Source organism: Cetorhinus maximus, chromosome 4 (genome assembly GCF_964194155.1).
Source record: "Cetorhinus maximus chromosome 4, sCetMax3.hap1.1, whole genome shotgun sequence".
NCBI classification, from domain to species: Eukaryota; Metazoa; Chordata; class Chondrichthyes; order Lamniformes; family Cetorhinidae; genus Cetorhinus; species Cetorhinus maximus.
Genome location: NC_135882.1, coordinates 93,619,867 through 93,639,544, shown reverse-complemented (window position 1 = coordinate 93,639,544; position 19,678 = coordinate 93,619,867). Strand labels below are relative to the sequence as shown.

The 19,678-nt window shown below is 47.3% G+C and overlaps 1 protein-coding gene across 8 annotated transcripts in view; it reads left to right on the top strand.

Moving 5' to 3' along the window:
- The window catches only part of rgs20 (regulator of G protein signaling 20), a 304,359-nt gene that overhangs the window by 206,396 nt on the left and 78,285 nt on the right, over positions 1-19,678 (top strand). For all 8 annotated transcript variants that reach the window (XM_078539705.1, XM_078539701.1, XM_078539700.1 and 5 more), the window contains exon 2: positions 12,999-13,147. In XM_078539705.1, coding sequence (XP_078395831.1) covers positions 13,002-13,147 — 146 coding nt within the window. In that variant the 5' untranslated portion in view covers positions 12,999-13,001. The remainder of the gene's footprint in view (positions 1-12,998; positions 13,148-19,678) is intronic.

The following is a 19,678-nucleotide window of genomic DNA, read 5'->3' as shown; positions in this document are numbered from 1 at the left end:
TTGACATCAAGGCTGCATTTGACCGAGTGTGGAATCAGGGAGCCCCAGCAAAACTGGAGTCAATGGGAACCAGGGGAAAACTCTCCACTGGTTGGAGTCATACCTAGCACAAAGGAAGTTAATTGTGGTTGTTGGAGGTCAGTCATCTCAGCTCTAGAACATCACTGCAGGAGTTCCTCAGGATAGTGTCCTCAGTCCAACCATTTTCAGCTGCTTCATCAATGACCTTCCTTCCATCATAAGGTCAGAAGTGGGGATGTTTGCTAATGATTACACAATGTTCAGCACCACACACGACTCCTCAGATACTGAAGCAGTCCATGTTCTAATGCAGCAAGACCTGGACAATATCCAGGTCTCGGCTGACAAGTGGCAAGTAACATTCATGCCACACAAGTGCCAGGCAATGACCATCTCCAACAAGAGGTAATCTAACCATCGCCCCTTGATATTCAATGGCATTACCATCACTAAATCCCCTAGTGTCAACATCTTGGGGGTTACCATTGACCAGAAACTGAACTGAACTAGCCATATAAATACTGTGGCTACAAGAGCAGGTCAGAAGCTAGGAATCATGTGACGAGTAACCCACCTCCTGACTCCCCAAAGCCTGTCCACCATCTACAAGGCACAGGTCAGGAGTGTGATGGAATACTCCCCACTTGCCTAGATAAATGCACCTCCCACAACACTCAAGAAGCTTGACACCATCCAGGACAAAGCAGTCCGCTTGACTGGCATCACATCCACAAACATTCACTTCCTCCACCACCAACGCACAGTAGCAGCAGTGTGTACCATCTACAAGATGCACTGCAGGAATTCACCAAGGCTTCTTAGACAGGACCTTCCAAACCCACGACCGCTACCATCTAGAAGGACAAGGGCAGCAGATAGATGGGAACACCACCACCTGGAAGTTCCCCTCCAAGTCACTCACCATCCTGACTTGGAAATATATCGCCGTTCCTTCACTGCCGCTGGGTAAAAATCCTGGAACACCTTCTCTAACAGCACTGTGGGTGTACCTACACCACATGGACTGCAGCAGTTCAAGAAGGCAGTTCACCATCACCTTCTTAAGGGCAACTAGGAATAGGCAATAAATGCTGGCCCAGCCAGCGAAACCCACATCCCATGAATGAATAAAAAAACCTGACTCCGCCCTACCACACCACACCCTGAGCACCTGACTACCCCCCGCCACCCCCTACACCGAGGCCCTGACTAGTCCCCAATCCCCTGACCAACACCCCGACCTGAGCAGACTACCTTACCGACCACACTACCCCGAACAACCGACTAACTCCCCCCACCCCCAACCAGGCCTGAGTATCTGCCACCACCTGACTACCCATCTGACACGGCCTGACTAGCACCTGATCTGACAACCCCTCCCAACCCGACCAGACAACACCCAGGCCCACCTTCCCACTTCACCCACCCTGGCTCAGCTACCCGCTCACCCACCTACCCACTTCACCCACCTACCACCCTATCCAGCTACCATCTCGTCCACCTAATACCCTCCCCACCTACCAACTCATCCACCTATCCACTTACCAACTTGCATCACCCACCCTACCCATCCACTCATTCGTCCAATCACCCATTCACTAACATTGACACTGGACCTTTAAACTTACCTTAAGACAGCTAGTTCCACAAAATGGGGGTGTGACTTGTCTTCCCCCCCCTGTCCCCACCAATGCTCCGGCGCTGTGATGAAGCTCTTCATGGGACTCTACGCCTCGCTTTTCTGAAGGAGCCGGTCATAGAATACCCAGCCAGAAATGCGGAGCAGAGCCAGGGTGCAGAAACATACAGGCGTAGCGGCAATTCACCAATGATTGCCACCAGGCGAAAAATCCGACCGATATATGTGTTTTTTCATATGTGTTTTTAAAGAAGGTTATTATGTGGAAAGAAATTCACTTTTTGAAGTTTTTGATGAATGTTTTTTTCATTGCAATTTAAAGTGTTAGAATCATACCTCTCAAGGCTGAAGTTTTTTACAAAATGGAAAGATCTGGCATGATCTGGACATGTGGATGCTAACCTGGGATTTTTTTTAAAAGAAAGTCATAAGTTCACCTTGGAACTGTAAACAAGCAGGCCTCTTCCAAGAAATCACCTGACCTATATGGCACTTAAGAAGGAGTTGTTTTGTTGACCTACAAAGCACTTTAATTAATGAAAAGCTGGGAAACAAAAAGGCGGGAAACAAAAAGGCAATCACATGGCAGAGTTGTAAACCTCCTTGTTTTGAAGGGAGTCTTATTGGAGAATAACCTGAGGAAAGAAGGCTACCTGATTGGCTCCCTCTCTCTCTCTACCTTGCCTAAAATTGTGTGTGGCTATCATCATGTAGCCAGAGAACCCTCACCTGAGTATAACCAATCTGCGTTTGGACCTACAAAGCTGAGACAAGTGGTAAGAGCATCCAGGCATCCACCAAGACCAGCAGCCCATCTTCACATGAGAGAACTCCAGGTCCCTGCAGACTTTATCCTTTATTGTATAATGCCCATCCTCCAAAGCCCATCTCTGCAGAGAGACTCTAACTGTTCGTCCTTTGTTCGTGTGTCTGTGTGTGTGCTAGAGGAATTCTTTAGGAAGAGAAGATAGTTACCCTCCCGGTTACAATTGTGTGTTAACCTATACTTGCAGCTTGTTAAGAGAAGTTCTGTTTTCATTCTGAGTTTTTGAAAGATGCCTGCTCAGAGTCTCTTTTCTTCTGGGCACTAGAGGTATAGATAAACAATTGATCATTTTGGTGAGAAAGTTAAACATTTCAATTAATGGTACAGCCTGAGGAGTAATGAGGTTTGATAATTCATGCACTCCTCTCATCTGATCGTAACAAAAGAGAAAATGGATATTTAGTTGTGAATGAGAGAGAATTGAGTGGTATCAGCCCAAATCTTCCAAAGCCCTATTTCTGAGGCGGATCAGACAAAAAACACCCGCATACCTTCCTCCGATTTTTCTAGGCAATCTTCCAACAGAGGATCCTTTCAAATTCAGTCAGTGCAGGAAACCTCAGAGACCTCAGTGAGGGGAATCCTTTTCTTATTCTGCCATATTCTGGTAAATAAAGAGTTTTATGTCACAAAGCTTTTTGAAATCTGCAGAGAATAGGTAATGGTGCACAGTTGGTGAGGTAAGCAGGTTAGGGAATTGGATAGATGAAGGGGTAAGGGGGTAGGGTGGGTGAGGTGAACTGGTAAAGCGGTAGGGTGGGTAAGGGGGTAGGGTGATTGAAGGGGTAGGGTGGCAGCTGGTTAGAGTGGTGAGGACAGGTCATGTTGGGTCGGCGGGGAGCCAGGGATTGGGGAGGGAGTCAGGAGTTCAGAGGGTGGATGGGGGAGTCAGGTGGTAATGTCATGTCAGGTCAAGGAGTCAGGCAGAGAGTTGGTCAGGGGTTGGGGGGGTGGTACACGGATCAGAGGGAGCCAGATTGTCAGGTCAGGTCAGTTCTGGGGAATCAAGAGGTCAGGGGGTCCTCTTGAGTCAGGTGGTGAGGTCGGGTCAGGTTGCGTGGAGGGGATTCGGGGGTTCAGCGGGGATGAGTCAGGGTGCAGTCGGGTGGAGGGGGGAGGGGTTCAGTTGTATAGCTACCCAGGATTTAGACTAGGATTTTTTGCTTAACATTTCCAAGTAAGTAAGTTGGAACTGTCCAAAGTCTCCAATTCTAACTCAGAGTTGCAGACTTTTTCGGCGGGTTCCTTGGAGCAGAGGAATTGACCATTGGAAGTTCAAACTTTCCCCAAGTCCCCTTTACCCACTTACATCACCTACTATGCCCCTTATCTGCCCTATCTTCCTACCTCCATACCTCGCCCACCCTACCCCCTTACCCAATTACCTTGCCACCCTACCCTTTTATTCATCCCTACCCCCTTACCCACTTACCTCACCACCCTAACCCCTTACCCACTTTTCTTCACTCTGTAAATTTTTAAAGAAGCTTTGGGAGATTTAAACTCTACTTACCAAAATACAGCAGCTAGTGCCATGAAAAGGGGGCATGGTTTGCCTTCTCCCGATGATCCAGAACAACAAAGAAGCAATTCCATTTCAAGAGAGGCTGGAATTGGTGGTCTTGGCCAGAAATGCGGAATGCCAGCATAGCGCAGAAAGGTAAAAGCTGACTGGCAATCCGACAATGATTGTCCCTCTTTGGAAGATTGATGCCTATGTCTTTTTCCAATCTTATTATTGCTGGTTTCCTGTGGCAGATTGCTGGAAATTATTTTCTTTAAAATGCCATTTGGCTTTATTTGATCAATTTTTCACACAGAGTGACCAGCCCCCTCAGGTTAGGTCTTTTTTGAAGTTCATTTAGCATCATTTTGACTCATGGCGATATTTGCCTTATCCAAATCAGCTGCAGAGCATTAAGAAAGCAAACCAAACCAAATGTCAGATTTTCAGTGAGAGAAATAATCTCAGTGCATGACAACTTGTTTCACTGGCCTAACTTGATCGTTGATGGAAGGACAAACTTGGTTCATTTTGTTCATCAGAGCCCAGGAAGATTGCACACCCCAACAGATAGAAAAAAACTGTTTCTGAGGTAGTATCCGAACTGTTAATAATGCAAATAATATTTATTTTACCTTTTTAGATATATTATTTTAAGAAAAGCAAGATGATCAACCTGTAAAAGGCAGGGTGGATCTGTCCATTATGGTGGAATGCTCAGAAAGGTGGAAAGAATGCACCATACTCTTTTAACAAATGTTTGTGTCTTCTCAGAATAGGTTTAACTAGATATTTAAAACAAACACAGTGCATTGGCAAACTATCCTCCAAGTCCTTTCATATTCAAGTGTCTACAAAAGATGATATATCGCAACAGTGACTGTCTTTCAAAGGTAATCCACTGTTAAGTTCTTTGGGACATTGTGAAGGTGTGAAACAATAGCATGGGTCAGATAATGCTCTCAATGGAGAATAAATAGCATCAACTGTTCATTACACTGGCATTTGCCAACAGGCTTTCTATGGGATTTTGCATTGGAATTTACTGTGATTGGAGAGCCATTTCAGCACAGCACCCTGTACAGGGGATCCAGGACCTGTGTGAACTCGGCGAGCCATTGTGCATCTCTGTAACCAATCAGATTGAAGCATTGTTAATGAACAGCACAGACTCTGAATCAAGAAATGTCAGAATATTTAATGAATTGTCATATTATGCACAAAAAGCAAAGAGAGAGAATAGATGCAATTAAGAGAGAGCAATGAAAGAAACAGAGAAAAGTTTAAAATATATATTTTAAATGTCTGACAATAATTAAAGTCTGAAAGAATGAGACATCGTACTTGTAAAAGTTGATTTTCCGTGCCAGAGATATTATTTAGCAGTCAACTGTTAAAATGTTACTTCCAAACTAAACTTTTCTGTAGTGGGTATCTACGATATAAGTGAGGAAAGCCACATGATCCCACAGATTCTGAACAAATGAAAATAAAAATATACAAGATCAGAAAAATAAAATAACCAACAATATCTATCTTATACTCCTAACATTCCTGGAAAATATGAAGTACATGTAAACTAACAAGCAAACTGTGATTGAACACACACTACACCATAAATGGCAGATGCCATTGCCCTGGGGAATTAATCTGATTCCCCCACTTCTACCAATCAGAGACACTTAAGCAAGGCCAAAAGCTTCAACAAAAAATGTATTTTTTCAGCAAAACACAAAATACATTAATGGTGTGAAGTTGTGCTGTTTATATCGTAGATACCTACTAAACACTACAGAAAAAGTTAGATGAAAATTCTGCCATACATTTTTATTTTTAAAATTTTATAATGGAAACCTCATCCCGCTCTTGGATGAGGTTTCATTAAAAATGCAAAGTCCGCCTGGCAGATTCGCCCATCCTCAAACCGTAAGGTTGGATGGACCACGAAAAATCGGGGACAGTTGGAACCTTAACAACTTTAATTGTCTTCTTAATTATCAGCGGCCACGCTTCCGACACTCGCCCACACCCACCAACCGAAATACCGCGCGAGCCCGGGATGACATTGGAGCACTCGCCGGCTGTCATCATGCGCAACTTCGCATCCGATTGAGTTGGGCGCGCATCCGCACACCGATCTAAAAATCCTGCCCTCTGTGTTTCTTGCTATACCTGGCTGCTGAGTGATAGTGCTACCATGAGATGCATGCAGAAAATTATGTTCGTTCTCAAGTGCTTTCATCCTTCAGTTAAAGCCTTTTAATGCAAACAGTGAGATGACCTTCAGCTCATCTCTGCTTGGGCTGTACTTAAGCCCAGTACTCAAAGGTAGGAAAAGGCAGTGTCATTAACAAAAATATACCACCCATTAATCCTTCTATTATCTTTCCTCTTTGGCACTGCTATTTGATGGGAATCATAATACAGAAATGCTTTGTATCAAAACAGTAGATACTGGACGGAATTGTCCGTGCCTGCTGGCATCAGGCGTGCTTGGCGACGTAGTGCAAAACATGTCTTGACAAGTGTGACGTGCAGAAGTTGGGACTTACCGCCAGGGCCTTGCTCACATCGCAGACATCCGAGGAGCAGAAGATGCTGGAGCCCGACACCAACAGCGCACTGGAGGAACGCCCATGCCATGCTGGGTGGATTCTCATGGGCATGGCTCTGCTGCAAAGCAGCCCACAGAAGTTGGAAAGTCACCGTTGAGGTTCTGCTCAGAACGGATGATGGTCAAGGGGACGGAGAGCAAGGTCCAGCTGTGTTTGGGAGGGGAAGATGTACCGGAACGGGGTGGGAGAGGAAGGTCTAGGATTGACTGGGAGAGGAAGAGTTGTCAGAATAGGGTGATGTTGGGAGAGGGGAATGAAGATGTCAGGATGGGGTGAGGTTGGGAGGGGGCGAATGAAGGTGTCAGGATGGGCTGAGGCTGGGAGGGGAGGAATGAAGGCATAAGGATGGGGTGAGGTTGGGAGGGGGGGAATGTAGATGTTGGGAGGAGGTTAGAGGGGGAGGGAGTATGGGGGAGGAGGGGGTAACGGGATAAGATGGCAACTGGGGAGGTAGGTGGAAGGGGTTGGAATGTGTAAAGGAAGGAGTTCGGAGTGGGGGGAAAGAGTGCAGAGAGGGGAGGGAGCACGTGGGGAGGAAGGAGTGCAGAGGGAGGAGGGAGTAAGCCTGGAGGAAGAAGTAAGGGTGGAGTAAGGAGTCAGGAAGGGGGAAGGGCTAAGGGTGGAGGAGCGAACTGAGGGCGTGCATGGAAAGAGGGAATAGTGAGAATGAGTGAGGGCAGAGTGAGGCAGTAGGGTGGGAGGGTGAGGGTTCGGTGGTAGAAGGGATGGCGAGGGTGGCTGGTGGGGACTCGGAGGCAGACACGGACCCTGGGGGTGGGAAGGAGGAGGTCAGGATGTGGATGGGAGTGGGATTTTTCGGAAGGAAAGGAACGTGCACATTCACCTGGACATTCCCAAAGGAAAACGGTAGTGGCTGGTAGGTCACAGAGGGGAGGCAGAAGGTGATGCAGGCCAGCTCAGATGGACAACTCAAAGCGAACCCCAGCAGACAGCATTCAAAATGGTCAGGGCATTGAGATGAGTGTGATATGGGAAGGATCCGCTTGCATGGTAGAGTGCTTGCACGAGGCTCAGGAAGCCATACCACACACACACTTCTCCCTCCAAAATCACTTGTTGACCAGCAGCTCCCTCTGAGGTGACAGAGGACTAGGTTGAGGGGGTCAGAGGCAAAGGGGACTTGGAGAGAGAGGACAGCCTCTGCGATTTCTGAGTGGATGACCCGAGGTGTCCAGCTGCCGCTCCTCCTCTCTTCAGGTGCCTGGGGGCCCCAGCCTGGCTCCTTGAGGGGAAGGAGCACTTCGAGGTGCCCCTTTTCCCGCTCACGTTGCCACTGCAGGAACTCACCCATGGCTCTCACGATGGAGTCCAGGTCTGCACAAATCTCCATGTTCTGCTGGACCAAGGTCTACATGGCGTTCCCATCCTTCCCATGGAGACCTCCATATGTGCACATGTGGGCACCACTTCATCAGAGCGCAGGCAGACACACTCCTCCAACTCATGTGCCACTCTGTTGAGGGCTTCCAACAGCTCTGCATGATGTTCCCACACCTTCTGCTGACTCTCCATGACGAGTTGGAAGGCCAAATCCAGAGGCTCATCATCTGACTCGGACCTTACAGATACCTGATTCCCAGCAGACCTCTGAGTGCCAGGAAGCTTGCACGAACCTGCGTCCTGTTGCTAAGGACATGTGTCCATGGGATAACCACCAGATTGCGAACCCAAGCCTGGTCTTGGCCTAGGTCCCACTGAGGCGTGTGTCCCTGCATTGGTGGAGGGTGTGGTGTGACGGATCTTGGCTGGAGGTGAGGACCTGGATGGAGCTGAGGGACTGGCTGGCTGAGGGTGTCGGCCACTTGGCAGAGCTCCCTGTGAACCAAAGTAGAGAAAAGTACATGGCAACAGAGTCAGAAGCAGCAGAGAGAGCACTCACAGTTGGGTTGAGAGAGGAATGATGTGGTACAGGATCCTCACGAGGGTGTTCAGTGCTGAGCCCACTGCCACCGCAGGCAAGATCCATGTCCTCACCAGTTAGTGCGATGGTACACTCCTCAAAGCGAGTGAGGGGTCTAATGTGGGCCACTCCACCCCTGGTATGGGGTGGAGTTGCTCTCGCTACTGTTGTGAGCCAGCTTCTCCTGTTTGAAAACAGATGGAGAGCGTGTGAGCAGGACACATGGCACACACGTGGAATGTTTATGTGGTGAGCGGAGTCATGGATGGGATGAGGACGCGGGCCCCAGAGGATATGAGCCTGATGGAGATGTGAGGGTGTGTGTGAGAGTTAGTGGTGTTGTCCCTTGAGGTGTGAGTTCCCGGTGGATGTGAGTGGGTTTGTGAGTGTGTGAGTTGAGAGTGATGAGAAGAGTGACTTTCCTTGGCGGAACGGATGAGATCATTCATCTTATAGCGGTACTGGGTGGCTGTCCTCTTTTGTAGGGCATTGGCGCTGACCACCGCTGCCACTGCCTCCCATGCTGGATTGGTGATGCAGCGGCCAGAGCGGGGGTAGAGGACATCACCGCGAGCCTCCCCACATTCAAAAGACGCTCAAGAGATACGTCACTGAAGCAGGGGGCTGCAGTTCTTTTGTCTTTCGAGCCCATCCTGTTTTCTCTGTGGCAGTTCTGGGCTGGAAGTACTGAGAGGTGCACACGACTGCACTTTAGATGTGGCACCAGGTGCGATGAAGCGGTGAAGTGGTGGCATGGTAGGCGAATGAGAGCCCGCCTGGCATTGGATACAGCGTGTTTCCCAGGAATGCATAATTAATGCTGTGCATTTGGGACGATACAGTATGAAAAGCTGCCATTGCGGCCGGTGAGTAAAACATCGTGTGTAAACCTGGGACAATTTCGCTCACTGTATGAAAACATATTTGCATTTGCACAGTGTAGGAGCCATGGTTCAATTTTAGTAAATTAAATTCGAACAGAAGAATTGCTCTTCTGTCATTGTTACAGTACTCAAAGGAATGGTGGATCTGTCTTAATCTGTGTGAAAGCTTTGTAACTCACCTATGACCTCTTCCTTGCGATCAGAATAAGATCATTATTTCGTTCATCCTTATGCATCCATACAATAACAATGTAAATCTAAGGGGGAGAAAACAGCAAGTGGGGGAAATTGGAAACCAAACAGGAAATGCTGGAAACACTCTAGGTCAGTAAGATAATGTAGAGAGAACAGGAAAATTAAACATTTAAGATATAACCCTCTCTATCTAGAACTGGGGATTATACACGGGAACAGTATTTAAGGGAGCAGAACCAAAGCAAGGTGAGGGAGGAAAAACACGTGCCTGTGAGAGAGGAAATGACTTTGTAAAGTGCTTAAAAGGAAGAAGCATAATAATTTTAAAAACCTGTAGAGACAGGGCAAGTATGAATAACTAAAGTGGTAAGGGAGGGGTAAGCTGGTCTGAAATGGAAACAAGAAAACGTGGCAAAATAGAACCGAATCCAGCGGCTTGAAAAGAAAAAGCAGGCCAACACCAAGAATGCACACTGCTCAGCAGCACAATGTTCCAATGGAGTGTCCCCACCCCAAGACCCATCTCTCTCCCACCCTTGCAAACATTACACTCATCCCAAGTTGGTAGTGTCTGCTACTATGAAGAAAGTGGAAGCTAAGGTTAAGAAGACCCTCCCTAGGAACACTAAGACAATCCCAGATTAGTGGGTCATTTTAGCAGAATGCAGAGCGGGTCATTTTTAATATGGTGAAGCCATACCCAATGATTAATAGGTAAGCTCATCGTGGTAGGTAAGTTCATACTTATGTTCCATGTAGTTGAGGCAGTGAAGATGGGGGTGCACCTAGGATGGGAGATAGTAAAAGTTTTCCTGATAATAGAGGCATCAGAGGTAGAGATGAGGGCCTGATTAAGCAAATCAACAATTGCAGAGGCATCAGCACGAATGGAGGGCCAGAGGCTAGGAAATATCGATCCTTGAGAGTGTAATTGGATTAGCTGTAAGGATAGTCCTCTGATTAGCTGAAGTCATATGTCTTAATTCTAGAATGTGTTTTAGTGGAAGAGTCTATTTCACAGCATAACTGTAGTGTAAGTCAGGAATTGGGACCCAATCTGACTTTGAAGAGAAGTGGTGTGAGATGCCTGGGGGAAGTCTCTCACACTGCTTCAGTTAAATATCCTGAACACCTTTTAAAACTTTGAACTTAATTTAAATGTTTACAGAGTGGTACTTTGCTGCCCAAACTTCCTTAACATATACATTTAAACTGTTATGAGAAGAGTATTTAAGTACCTATATGCAAGATTCTCTTCTGGTTAGAAAAATTGAAGTTCCAAACCAGACAATGTAAATGACCTACTTGTAGGCTAGACCCCATCTGTAGGTCTGAGAAGATAAGTAGCTGCAGCATAAAAGCATCGTTAGTCTTCACTGAAGAGCCAATTCAAAGTAACCAATATAATTGTTTTTATTATGAAGTGTTTTGGGGTAAGTGTTCAAACTATGAAGTTTGCAGAGAATTCAGATATAAAACAACAGTTTGAAAAAAAAGTAATGCACTTTTGAATTACGCCACGCAAATGATAAAATTCCTGCAAATTAAGTTTACAATAGCGGTAAAATACAACCTATTTACAAGTACTGCTAGATTATTTACGAGTTCTAATATCCAACCAAATATTTTGAACTAAAACAGAAAATGCTAGAAATAATTAGAGGTCAGGCAGAATCTATGGAGAGAAATAGTAAAGTTAACATTTCAGGTCAATGACCTATTTTTAGAACTGAAGCGAAGGACAGATTTGAACCATGTGTGATACCAGCCTGCTAGCCCAAATAGATAATCCAGCACTATGGATGGACAAAAGGGCTGAACTCCAGAGGTGAGACGAGAGTGACTGGCCTTGACATCAAGGCAGCATTTGACAAAGTGTGGCATCAGGGAGCCCTAGCAAAACTGGATTCAATGGGAATCAGGGGAGTCATACCTTGTGCAAAGAAAGATGGTTGTGGTTGTTGGACGTCAATCACCTCAGCTCCAGGACATCATTGCAGGGGTCCCTCAGGGTAGTGTCCTAGGCCCAACCATTTTCAACTGCTTCATCAATGACCTTCCTTCCATCCTAAGGTCAGAAGCGGGGATTTTCTTTGATGATTGTGCAATGTTGAGCACCATTCATGATTCCTCAGATACTGAAGCAGTCCATTTCCAAATGCAGCAAGACCTGGACAATATCCAGGCTTGGGCTGACAAGTGGCACGTAACATTCACACCATTCAAGTGCCGCGCAATGACCATCTCCAACAAGAGAGAATTTAACCAACGCCCCTTTACATTCAATGGCATTACCATTGCTGATACCCCCACTATCAACATCATGGGGGTTAGCATTGACCAGAAACTGAACTGGATTAGCCACATAAATACTGTGGCTACAAGAGCAGGTCAGAGGCTAGGAATCCTGTGGTGAGTAACTCACCTTCTGACTCCCCAAAACCTGTCCACCATCCATGAGGCACAAGTCAGGAGTGTGATGGAATACTCATCACTTGCCTGGATGAGTGCCGCTCCAACAGCACTCAAGAATCTTGTCACCATCCAGGACAAAGCAGCCCGCTTGATTGGCACCACATCCACAATCATTCACTCCCTCCACCACCAAGGCATAGTAGCAGCAGCACATACCATCTACAAGATGCATTGCAGGAATTCACCAAGGCTCTTTCGACAGCACCTTCCAAACCTATGACCACTACCACCTAAAAGGACAAGGACAGCAGATAGATAGGAACACCACCACCTGGAATTTCCTCTCCAAGCCACTTACCATACTGACATGGAAATATATCATTGCTCCTTCACTGTCGCCTGGTCAAAATCCTGGAACTCCCTCCATAATTGTACTGTGGGTGTTCCTCATCACCACCTTCTCAAGGGCAATTGGGATGGGCAATAAATGCTGGCCTAGCCAGCGACGCCCACATCCCAAGAATGAATTTGAAAAATACACCTCGGTCTTTAGCTGTGGTTTTCACACAGTCATTTGCACAGTATCACTTTCAGGTTCAGCTGTGTTGCTTTCTGAAAACATGGAATCCAAATGTTCACTCAGCTTAACAGGGTTATCAATAACACGGAAACATTAGGAAGAGATTTATAGTTATGAAGTGTCAAATACTTCAAACTAATTTAAACAAATAGAGGATATGTTTATACGAATGATTTGCAACACGGTGCATTGCAGCTTTAAATTTAAAATAGTGTCACCCCTAATGATTAACAGCTAGAGATTACGAAAGGAGAACAGATTGTTTTACATCACAAGCCTCAATTTCCACTTGTTTCTATTTTGTTGTGAGTTATTGGTTATTCAAGAATATGAAGGTTTTATTGGCCTTCAGCTGCACTGTTTTCTCTCTTTAATGCATTTTCTTGCTTTCTCTGCAGCCCATGGGATCGGAGCGGATGGAGATGCGTAAGCGGCAGACATCGGTGCAGCAGGAGATGCCGGGCTCTGCACAGCCACAGCAGGGTGCTGGGAACCGTGGCTCGAATGCCTGCTGTTTTTGCTGGTGCTGCTGCTGCAGCTGCTCATGGTACGTCTTTCTGTCTATATTCTCCCAGCTCTGGAGAGTGGCTGGAAGGTAAATACCAGCACACAGACTGTAGGCATCAGCTGTCAGACTCCTCTAGAAGCTCGTGCTTAAACAAGATAGGCATAATGATTCTTTTAATCAAAAACCATCTTGTGTTTCATTAATCTGGGGGGAAATAGAATAGATTACAACAGTCCTCTGGGAACTCCCGCTTGTCAAACTGCAGTAGAGTCGGTTAAGAAACAAAGTGCAGATAGTTTTTATATTCATTTGTTTCTAGCAATTCACTGCAGAAAAACACAATGTTTGTCTATAACTTGTTTTAAATTTTCTCCATCCTCCAAAAAACCAGACTAGGATGCGTCTATCTCTTCTCTGTGCCTTCTGAGTGATATAAGTGGGTAAACCCAACAATCAATGGAGTACACACAGGAGGAGGAGAATATGAAATATCCCTATATGCTGACGACACACTGTTGTATGTAACTGAACCAATCCCCTCACCCCTAGCATCTTTCAACTTACCAAAAACTTGGGGAACTCTCCAGCTGCAAACACAAACATTTTAACCAAAAAGGTATGTCCCTTGCATAAAACATCTTCACACAAATTCAGGAGTCATACTGCCTTGCAGGGCAGGGTCTGATTTTAAATATTTTGGTCTGCATGTTACACTAAAACTTGCCACCCTGAACAAGAACTTTCTCACCCTCCCTAATCATCGCATAGACCTATCTAATTAGATGAATTATCTGCCCATTTCAGTCTTGGGTGTGGTGACCACAGCAAAGATAAATATCCTTCTAACTTCATTTACTTAAAAATGATGCTGTTTTTAAACATGCCAACCCAGCAAGTCCTTGAATGGACAGGAGCATCACCAAATTCCTGTGGGCCAGAGAGAGCGAATATGTCTCAAATGTCTTCAGTTTTAAAATAGGAGAGCAACCCAGTCTCCCAAGGATAGTGACCAGCTCAGATCCTAGTAATTGTGATCTCTGGCCTCTCAGTAAAACTAATGGCTGGGAATGAGTCCAGGTTTGCCCTACCAGCCGCAACCCTGCTTAGCTAATCATTCATACATTCTTAGAAAAGAATAACAGAGAGCCAGAAGCACCCCATAGTAACTGCAATCCTCTCAGCCTAGAACAAGATATGTACTTTCCTGAAGCTTCAAACATGTTTGTGTCCTCTCTCCAATCTGACACATTGGAGAATTCCTAGGGGAACTTGCAACAGGTGAATTGCTTTATGCAAGAACTTTCTCTAAAAAGACAGCTCCACCTAAAATGCGCAATGCCTTACCTCCAGGACCATAGTTGGCCAGGCAGCTTGAGAGTAAGCTGGGAATGAGATTGACACTGTCCATTGTGCAAGGAGGAATGATAGTTAACCAAGCCACTTTGTAGCAAGGTACATGAAGACCAACTCAAAATCATACATTGGACATAATGCATACTACATGAACGAGACCAAAAGGACAATAATCAGTTACGCAGAGAAGCCAGTGAAGTCTTTGCAATATCTGCCCACTGAAGACAGGCTAGCAGAACTCTCAGTACTGGCTTCAGAAGATGCATCCCTGACTCTGTGGAGCAATCCAACCTTCCCCACAACAAACGAGCTAGAATACATCTTGAACATATTCCATTCAGGATGAGTGAGGATTGGCCTTTGAAAAAACACCAAGGAGTTGGACCATTCTTGGAAGCTCATTTCAATACAATCCTCCCTCACCTCAGCCCAGCAACCTTCCAACTGACCGTGAAGGACAAAATGCCAATTGACCTGATCACTTGTGTGTAGGACTCCCCCTCCCAGACCAAAAAAAAACACAGGAACAAAAGAAAAGAAACAAATTCATTCAACCCTGTGATACCTTTAAAAGTACTATCATGCCGTGTCCCCCAGATGGATGCAGGTGCAAAGAAGCAGGGATATAAAAATAGTGATGCAAAGGTTTGGACTTAATGCCCTAAGGACGTGAGTTCAAATTCCCCCATGGCAGCTGGGGGAATTTACATTTGATGAATTAATAAATCTGGAAGAAAATGCTAATCTCAATAATGATGATTATGAAACTACTGAATTGTAAAAACCCATCTGGTTCACTAATATCCTTCAGGGAAGGAAATCTGCCATCCTTTCCCGGTTTGGCCTATACATGACTCCAGACCCATAGCAATGTGCTAGACTCTTAACACCCCTCTCTAGTAAGCCACCCAGTTGTACGAATTATATCAAAGTGCTGCAGGAAAGTTGTAAAGAAAGAAAAACAAATGGACCATCCCAGCATTGATCTAGGCATAGGAAATGACAAAGGCCCATCTTTAAAAAATTCTTTCATGGAATGTGGACATTGCTGGCTGGGCCAGCATTTATTGCCCATCCCTAATTGCCCTTGAGAAGGTGGTGGTGAGCCGCCTTCTTGAACTGCTGCAGTTCATGTGGTGTAGCACTCACAGTGCTTTTAGGAAGGGAGTTCCTGGATTTTGACCCAGCAACAGTGAAGAAACAGCAATATAGTTCCAAGTCAGGATGGTGTGTGGTTTGGAAAAGAACTTGCAGATGAGAGTGTTCCCATGCATCTGCTGCCCTTGCCCTTTGAGGTGGTAGAGGTCCCGGGTATGGAAGGTGCTGTCAAAGGAGCCTTGGTGAGTTGCTGCAGTGCATCTGTTAGATGGCATTCTCTGCTCCCACTGTGCATCGGTGATGGAGAGAGTGGATGTTGATGGTGGTGGCTGGGGTGCCAATCAAGCAGGCTGCTTTGTCTTGAAGGGTTTTGAGCTTCTTGAGTGTTGTTGGAGGTGTACTCATCTCGACAAGTAGAGAGTATTCCAGCAGAGTCCTTGACGTGTGCCTTGTAGATGCTGGACAGGCTTTGGGGAGTCAGGAGGTGAGTTATTCACCACAAAACTTCCAGCCTCTGACCTGCTCTTGTAACCACAGCATTTATATGGCTGGTCCAGTTAGGTTTCTGATCAATGATAACATGTAGGATGTTGATGGTGGAGGATTTAGCGATGATAATGCCATTGAATGTCATGGGGAGACGGCTAGATTCTCTCTTGTTGGAGCTGGTCATTGCCTGGCACTTCTGTGGCGCAAATGTTATTTGCCACTTATCAGCCCAAGCCTGAATGTTGTTCAGCTCTTGTTGCACATGGGCACAGTCTGCTTCAGTATCTAAGGAGTTGCAAATGGTGCTGAAGAAAGGTCACTGATGAAGCAGCTGAAGATGGTTGGGCCAAGGACACTACCCTGAGGAACTCCTACAGTGATGTCCTGGGACTGAAGTAATTTACCTCCAACAGCCACAATCTTGTCCAGTTGATCCGCCAAAGACCTCCTCACTAAAATCTACAAACTTGTCAAAATTGTGAAAGTTGCCCAACAAACTAGTCAAGAGCCAGGCATACGCCAGAATTTTCCATCCCCATTGGCATCGGGCATCATGGCAGGCGTGAGCAGACAATATGGAGAGAAGACCAAAAATTGGTTTTACGCCATCGTTTGCGATTGTCCACTCCACCCATCAACGGTGGGTTGCCTTTCACGCCATCCAACTTTGGGAACCTGATTTAAATGCATTTGCTACTCACCACCTTGCCTGCTCGGTGGAATCAAACCCCCTACGTCAAATTTTCCACGTTGGTGGGAAAACATGCCAGCCCAGAACACGCCTTGACAGGTGTGATGTGCAGAAGTCGGGACTTACCGTTAGGGCCTTGCTCATATCACAGACATCCGAGGAGCAAAAGATGCTGGAGTCCTACAGCTACCGCACCCTAGAGGAACATTTACATCACATGCTGGGTGGATTCACATGAAAATGGCTGTGCCGCGAAGTAGCTCAAAGAAGGTTGGAGGTCTCCATTGATGCCTGGGGCCTACTTGGGGTCATCAGGGTCTTGGCCATGGGCTGCTTTGGAGTATCGTTGACGGCGGGGGGAAGAGGAAGGTCCAGCTGTGAGTGTGAGAGGAAGGTCTTGGTTTGACTGAGAGAGGAAGGTGTACCAGGAGTGTGCGGTTGGGAGGGGAGGAATGAAGGTGTCAGGGGGAGAGAGGTTGGGAGGGGGCAACAAAAGGGTCGGAGGTTGAGGTTGGGGGATGGGAGTATGGGGGAGGAGGGTGAAAAGGGGGAGTATGTGGCAACTGGGAAGGTAGGTGTAAGTGGGGAGGAAGATGCAAGGGAAGGAGTTCGGAGGGGGGAAGGAGTTCAGAGGGGGAAGTAATTGGACAGGGGAAGGAGTCCAGGGAAGAAGGACTTCGGAGAGGGGGGGGTGCTTAAGGAGGAGGAAGAACTTCAGAGGGGGAATGGAGTCCAGGGAAGGAAGGACTTTGGAGGGGGGTAGGAGTCCAGGGGGAGGGATGAGTCCGGTTGGTGGGGGGTGGTGGGGGGGGGTGGTGGTGGGGGGGAGGTGGAAGGACTTAGGAGGGGGGAAAGAGTTCATGGTGGGGGAAGGAGTCCAAGGGGAGGAAGGAGTAAGGGTGGAGGAGGTAACAAGGGCAGAGGAGGGAGTAAGGGTGGAGGAGGGAGTAAGGGGAGAGGATGTCCAAGTGAACGTGCAAAGGAGGGATCTGTGGAGTCAATGACTGCCTCCTGGGGAGCAAACTGAGGGTGGGTGTGGTAGTAGGGAATGGTGATAATGAGAGGGGGTAGGGTGATCTGGAAGAGTGGGAGGGTGAGGGTGTGAGTGTAGCGGTAAAAGGGATGTCAAGATGTGGTTGAGGGACTCGGAAACAGACACGGACCCTGATTGTGGGAAGGCGGAGGTTGGGGAGGTCACTGTGGTTGGGGGTGGGATTCTCAAGAAGGTGGGGAATGTGCATGTTCACTTGGACATCCTGGAAAGAAAAGGGTTTCTGGTTGGTAGGTTATAGTGGGGATATGGAAGGTGATGCCATGGGTCAACTGTAATGGGGGAAAGGGCATGGATGACTATGAAAGGGGGAAAGTATGCGGGAGCTGAGAAGAAACTTAATGACTATCATTGTTGTTGAAATGGAAAGTGAGCGGAGCCTTGTGTTAGACAGGCACAGCTGCTGCATGGGAGTGCGGTCAGTGGGTGGACGGAGATGCAGGTCAGTTCAGATTTACTCATTCATGAGATGTGGGCGTCGCTGGCTAGGACAGCATTTATTGCCCATCCCTAATTTCCCTTGAGAAGGTGGTGGTGAGCTGCTTTCTTGAACCACTGCAGTCCATTGAAAGAGAACCCCAGCAGAAAGCATTGAAAATGCTCGGGACATAGAGATGAGTGTGTGGGAGGAAGGCTCCGTGTCCGTGGGAGAGTACTTGCACGAGGCTCCGAAAGGCCCTGCCACACACACACATTTCTCCCTCCAGAATCACTCATGGACTGGCTGAGTGTAGCTGAATTACTAGCAGGGTGGGATGCAGGGGGAGGACTAGCGAAGCCTGCAAATGAAGCAGAAAGACATTACACATTATTCAGTGAAAGTGAATATCTTTTCAGATAATAAAGTGACAAAATGTGTTCACCCGAGCAACCACTTGTGATCAGAGTTTTTTAACTTTTCTAGGCCTATCACCACTTCTAGTTGCTGCCCTGAATTCTGCAAAAGGGGTGGAGCCAGCCTGTGCAATGGTTGGCCCTATTGCCTCTGGTAACTTAGGGATGCGTCCTTTGGAGAGACGAGGCTTTGAGGGCCCCGGCTTGCTTTGGCTGTCCTCCTGTGGGCCAGCTGGAGAGGTTGAGGGGGTCACAGGCAAAGGGAACACAGAGGAAGAGGACAGCCTCTGCGATTTCTGAGTGGGTGACCCAGGGGTGTCCAGCTGCCGCTCCTCCTCCCTTTGGGTGCCCCAGGGCCCCAGCCTGACTCCTTGAGGGGAAGGAGCACCTGGAGGAACTTCAAGGTGCCCTGTTTCCCTCTCACGTTGCCACAGCAGGAACCCACCCATGACTACCACAGCGCAGTGCAGGTCTGTGCGCATCTCCATCTTCTGTTGGACCAGGGTCTCCATGGCGTCCGCCATCCTTCCCATGGAGACTTCCATATGCACACATGTGGGCACCACTTCATCAGAGAGCAGGCATACACACTCCTCCAACTTGCATGCCACTCTGTTGAGGTCTTCCAACAGCTCTGCATGATGTTCCCATGCCTTCTGCTGACTCTCCACGATGAGTTGGGAGGCCAAATCTAGAGGCTCAGCATTGACTCGGATCTTGCAGGTGCCCCTTCCCCTGAAGTCCTCTGAGTGCCAGAGAGCTTGGCTGAGCCTGCCTACTCCTGCTGTGGACACGAATCCGTGCGGTGACCACCAGGTTATGAACCTGAGCCTGCTCTAGATCTAGGTCCCACCGCGGTGTGTGTCTCTGCGCTGGTGGAGGGTGTGGGTAAGCGCTGTGATGGGTCTTCCAGGCTGCTTATTTCCAGCTCTTCCATGGGGGAGGTGCCCTCTTGGCTGGAGGTGAGGACACGGATGGAGCTGAGGGATTGGCTGGCTGGGGGTGTCGGTCGTTTGTCAGAGCTCCCTGTGAGCCAAAGTAGAGATATTTAATG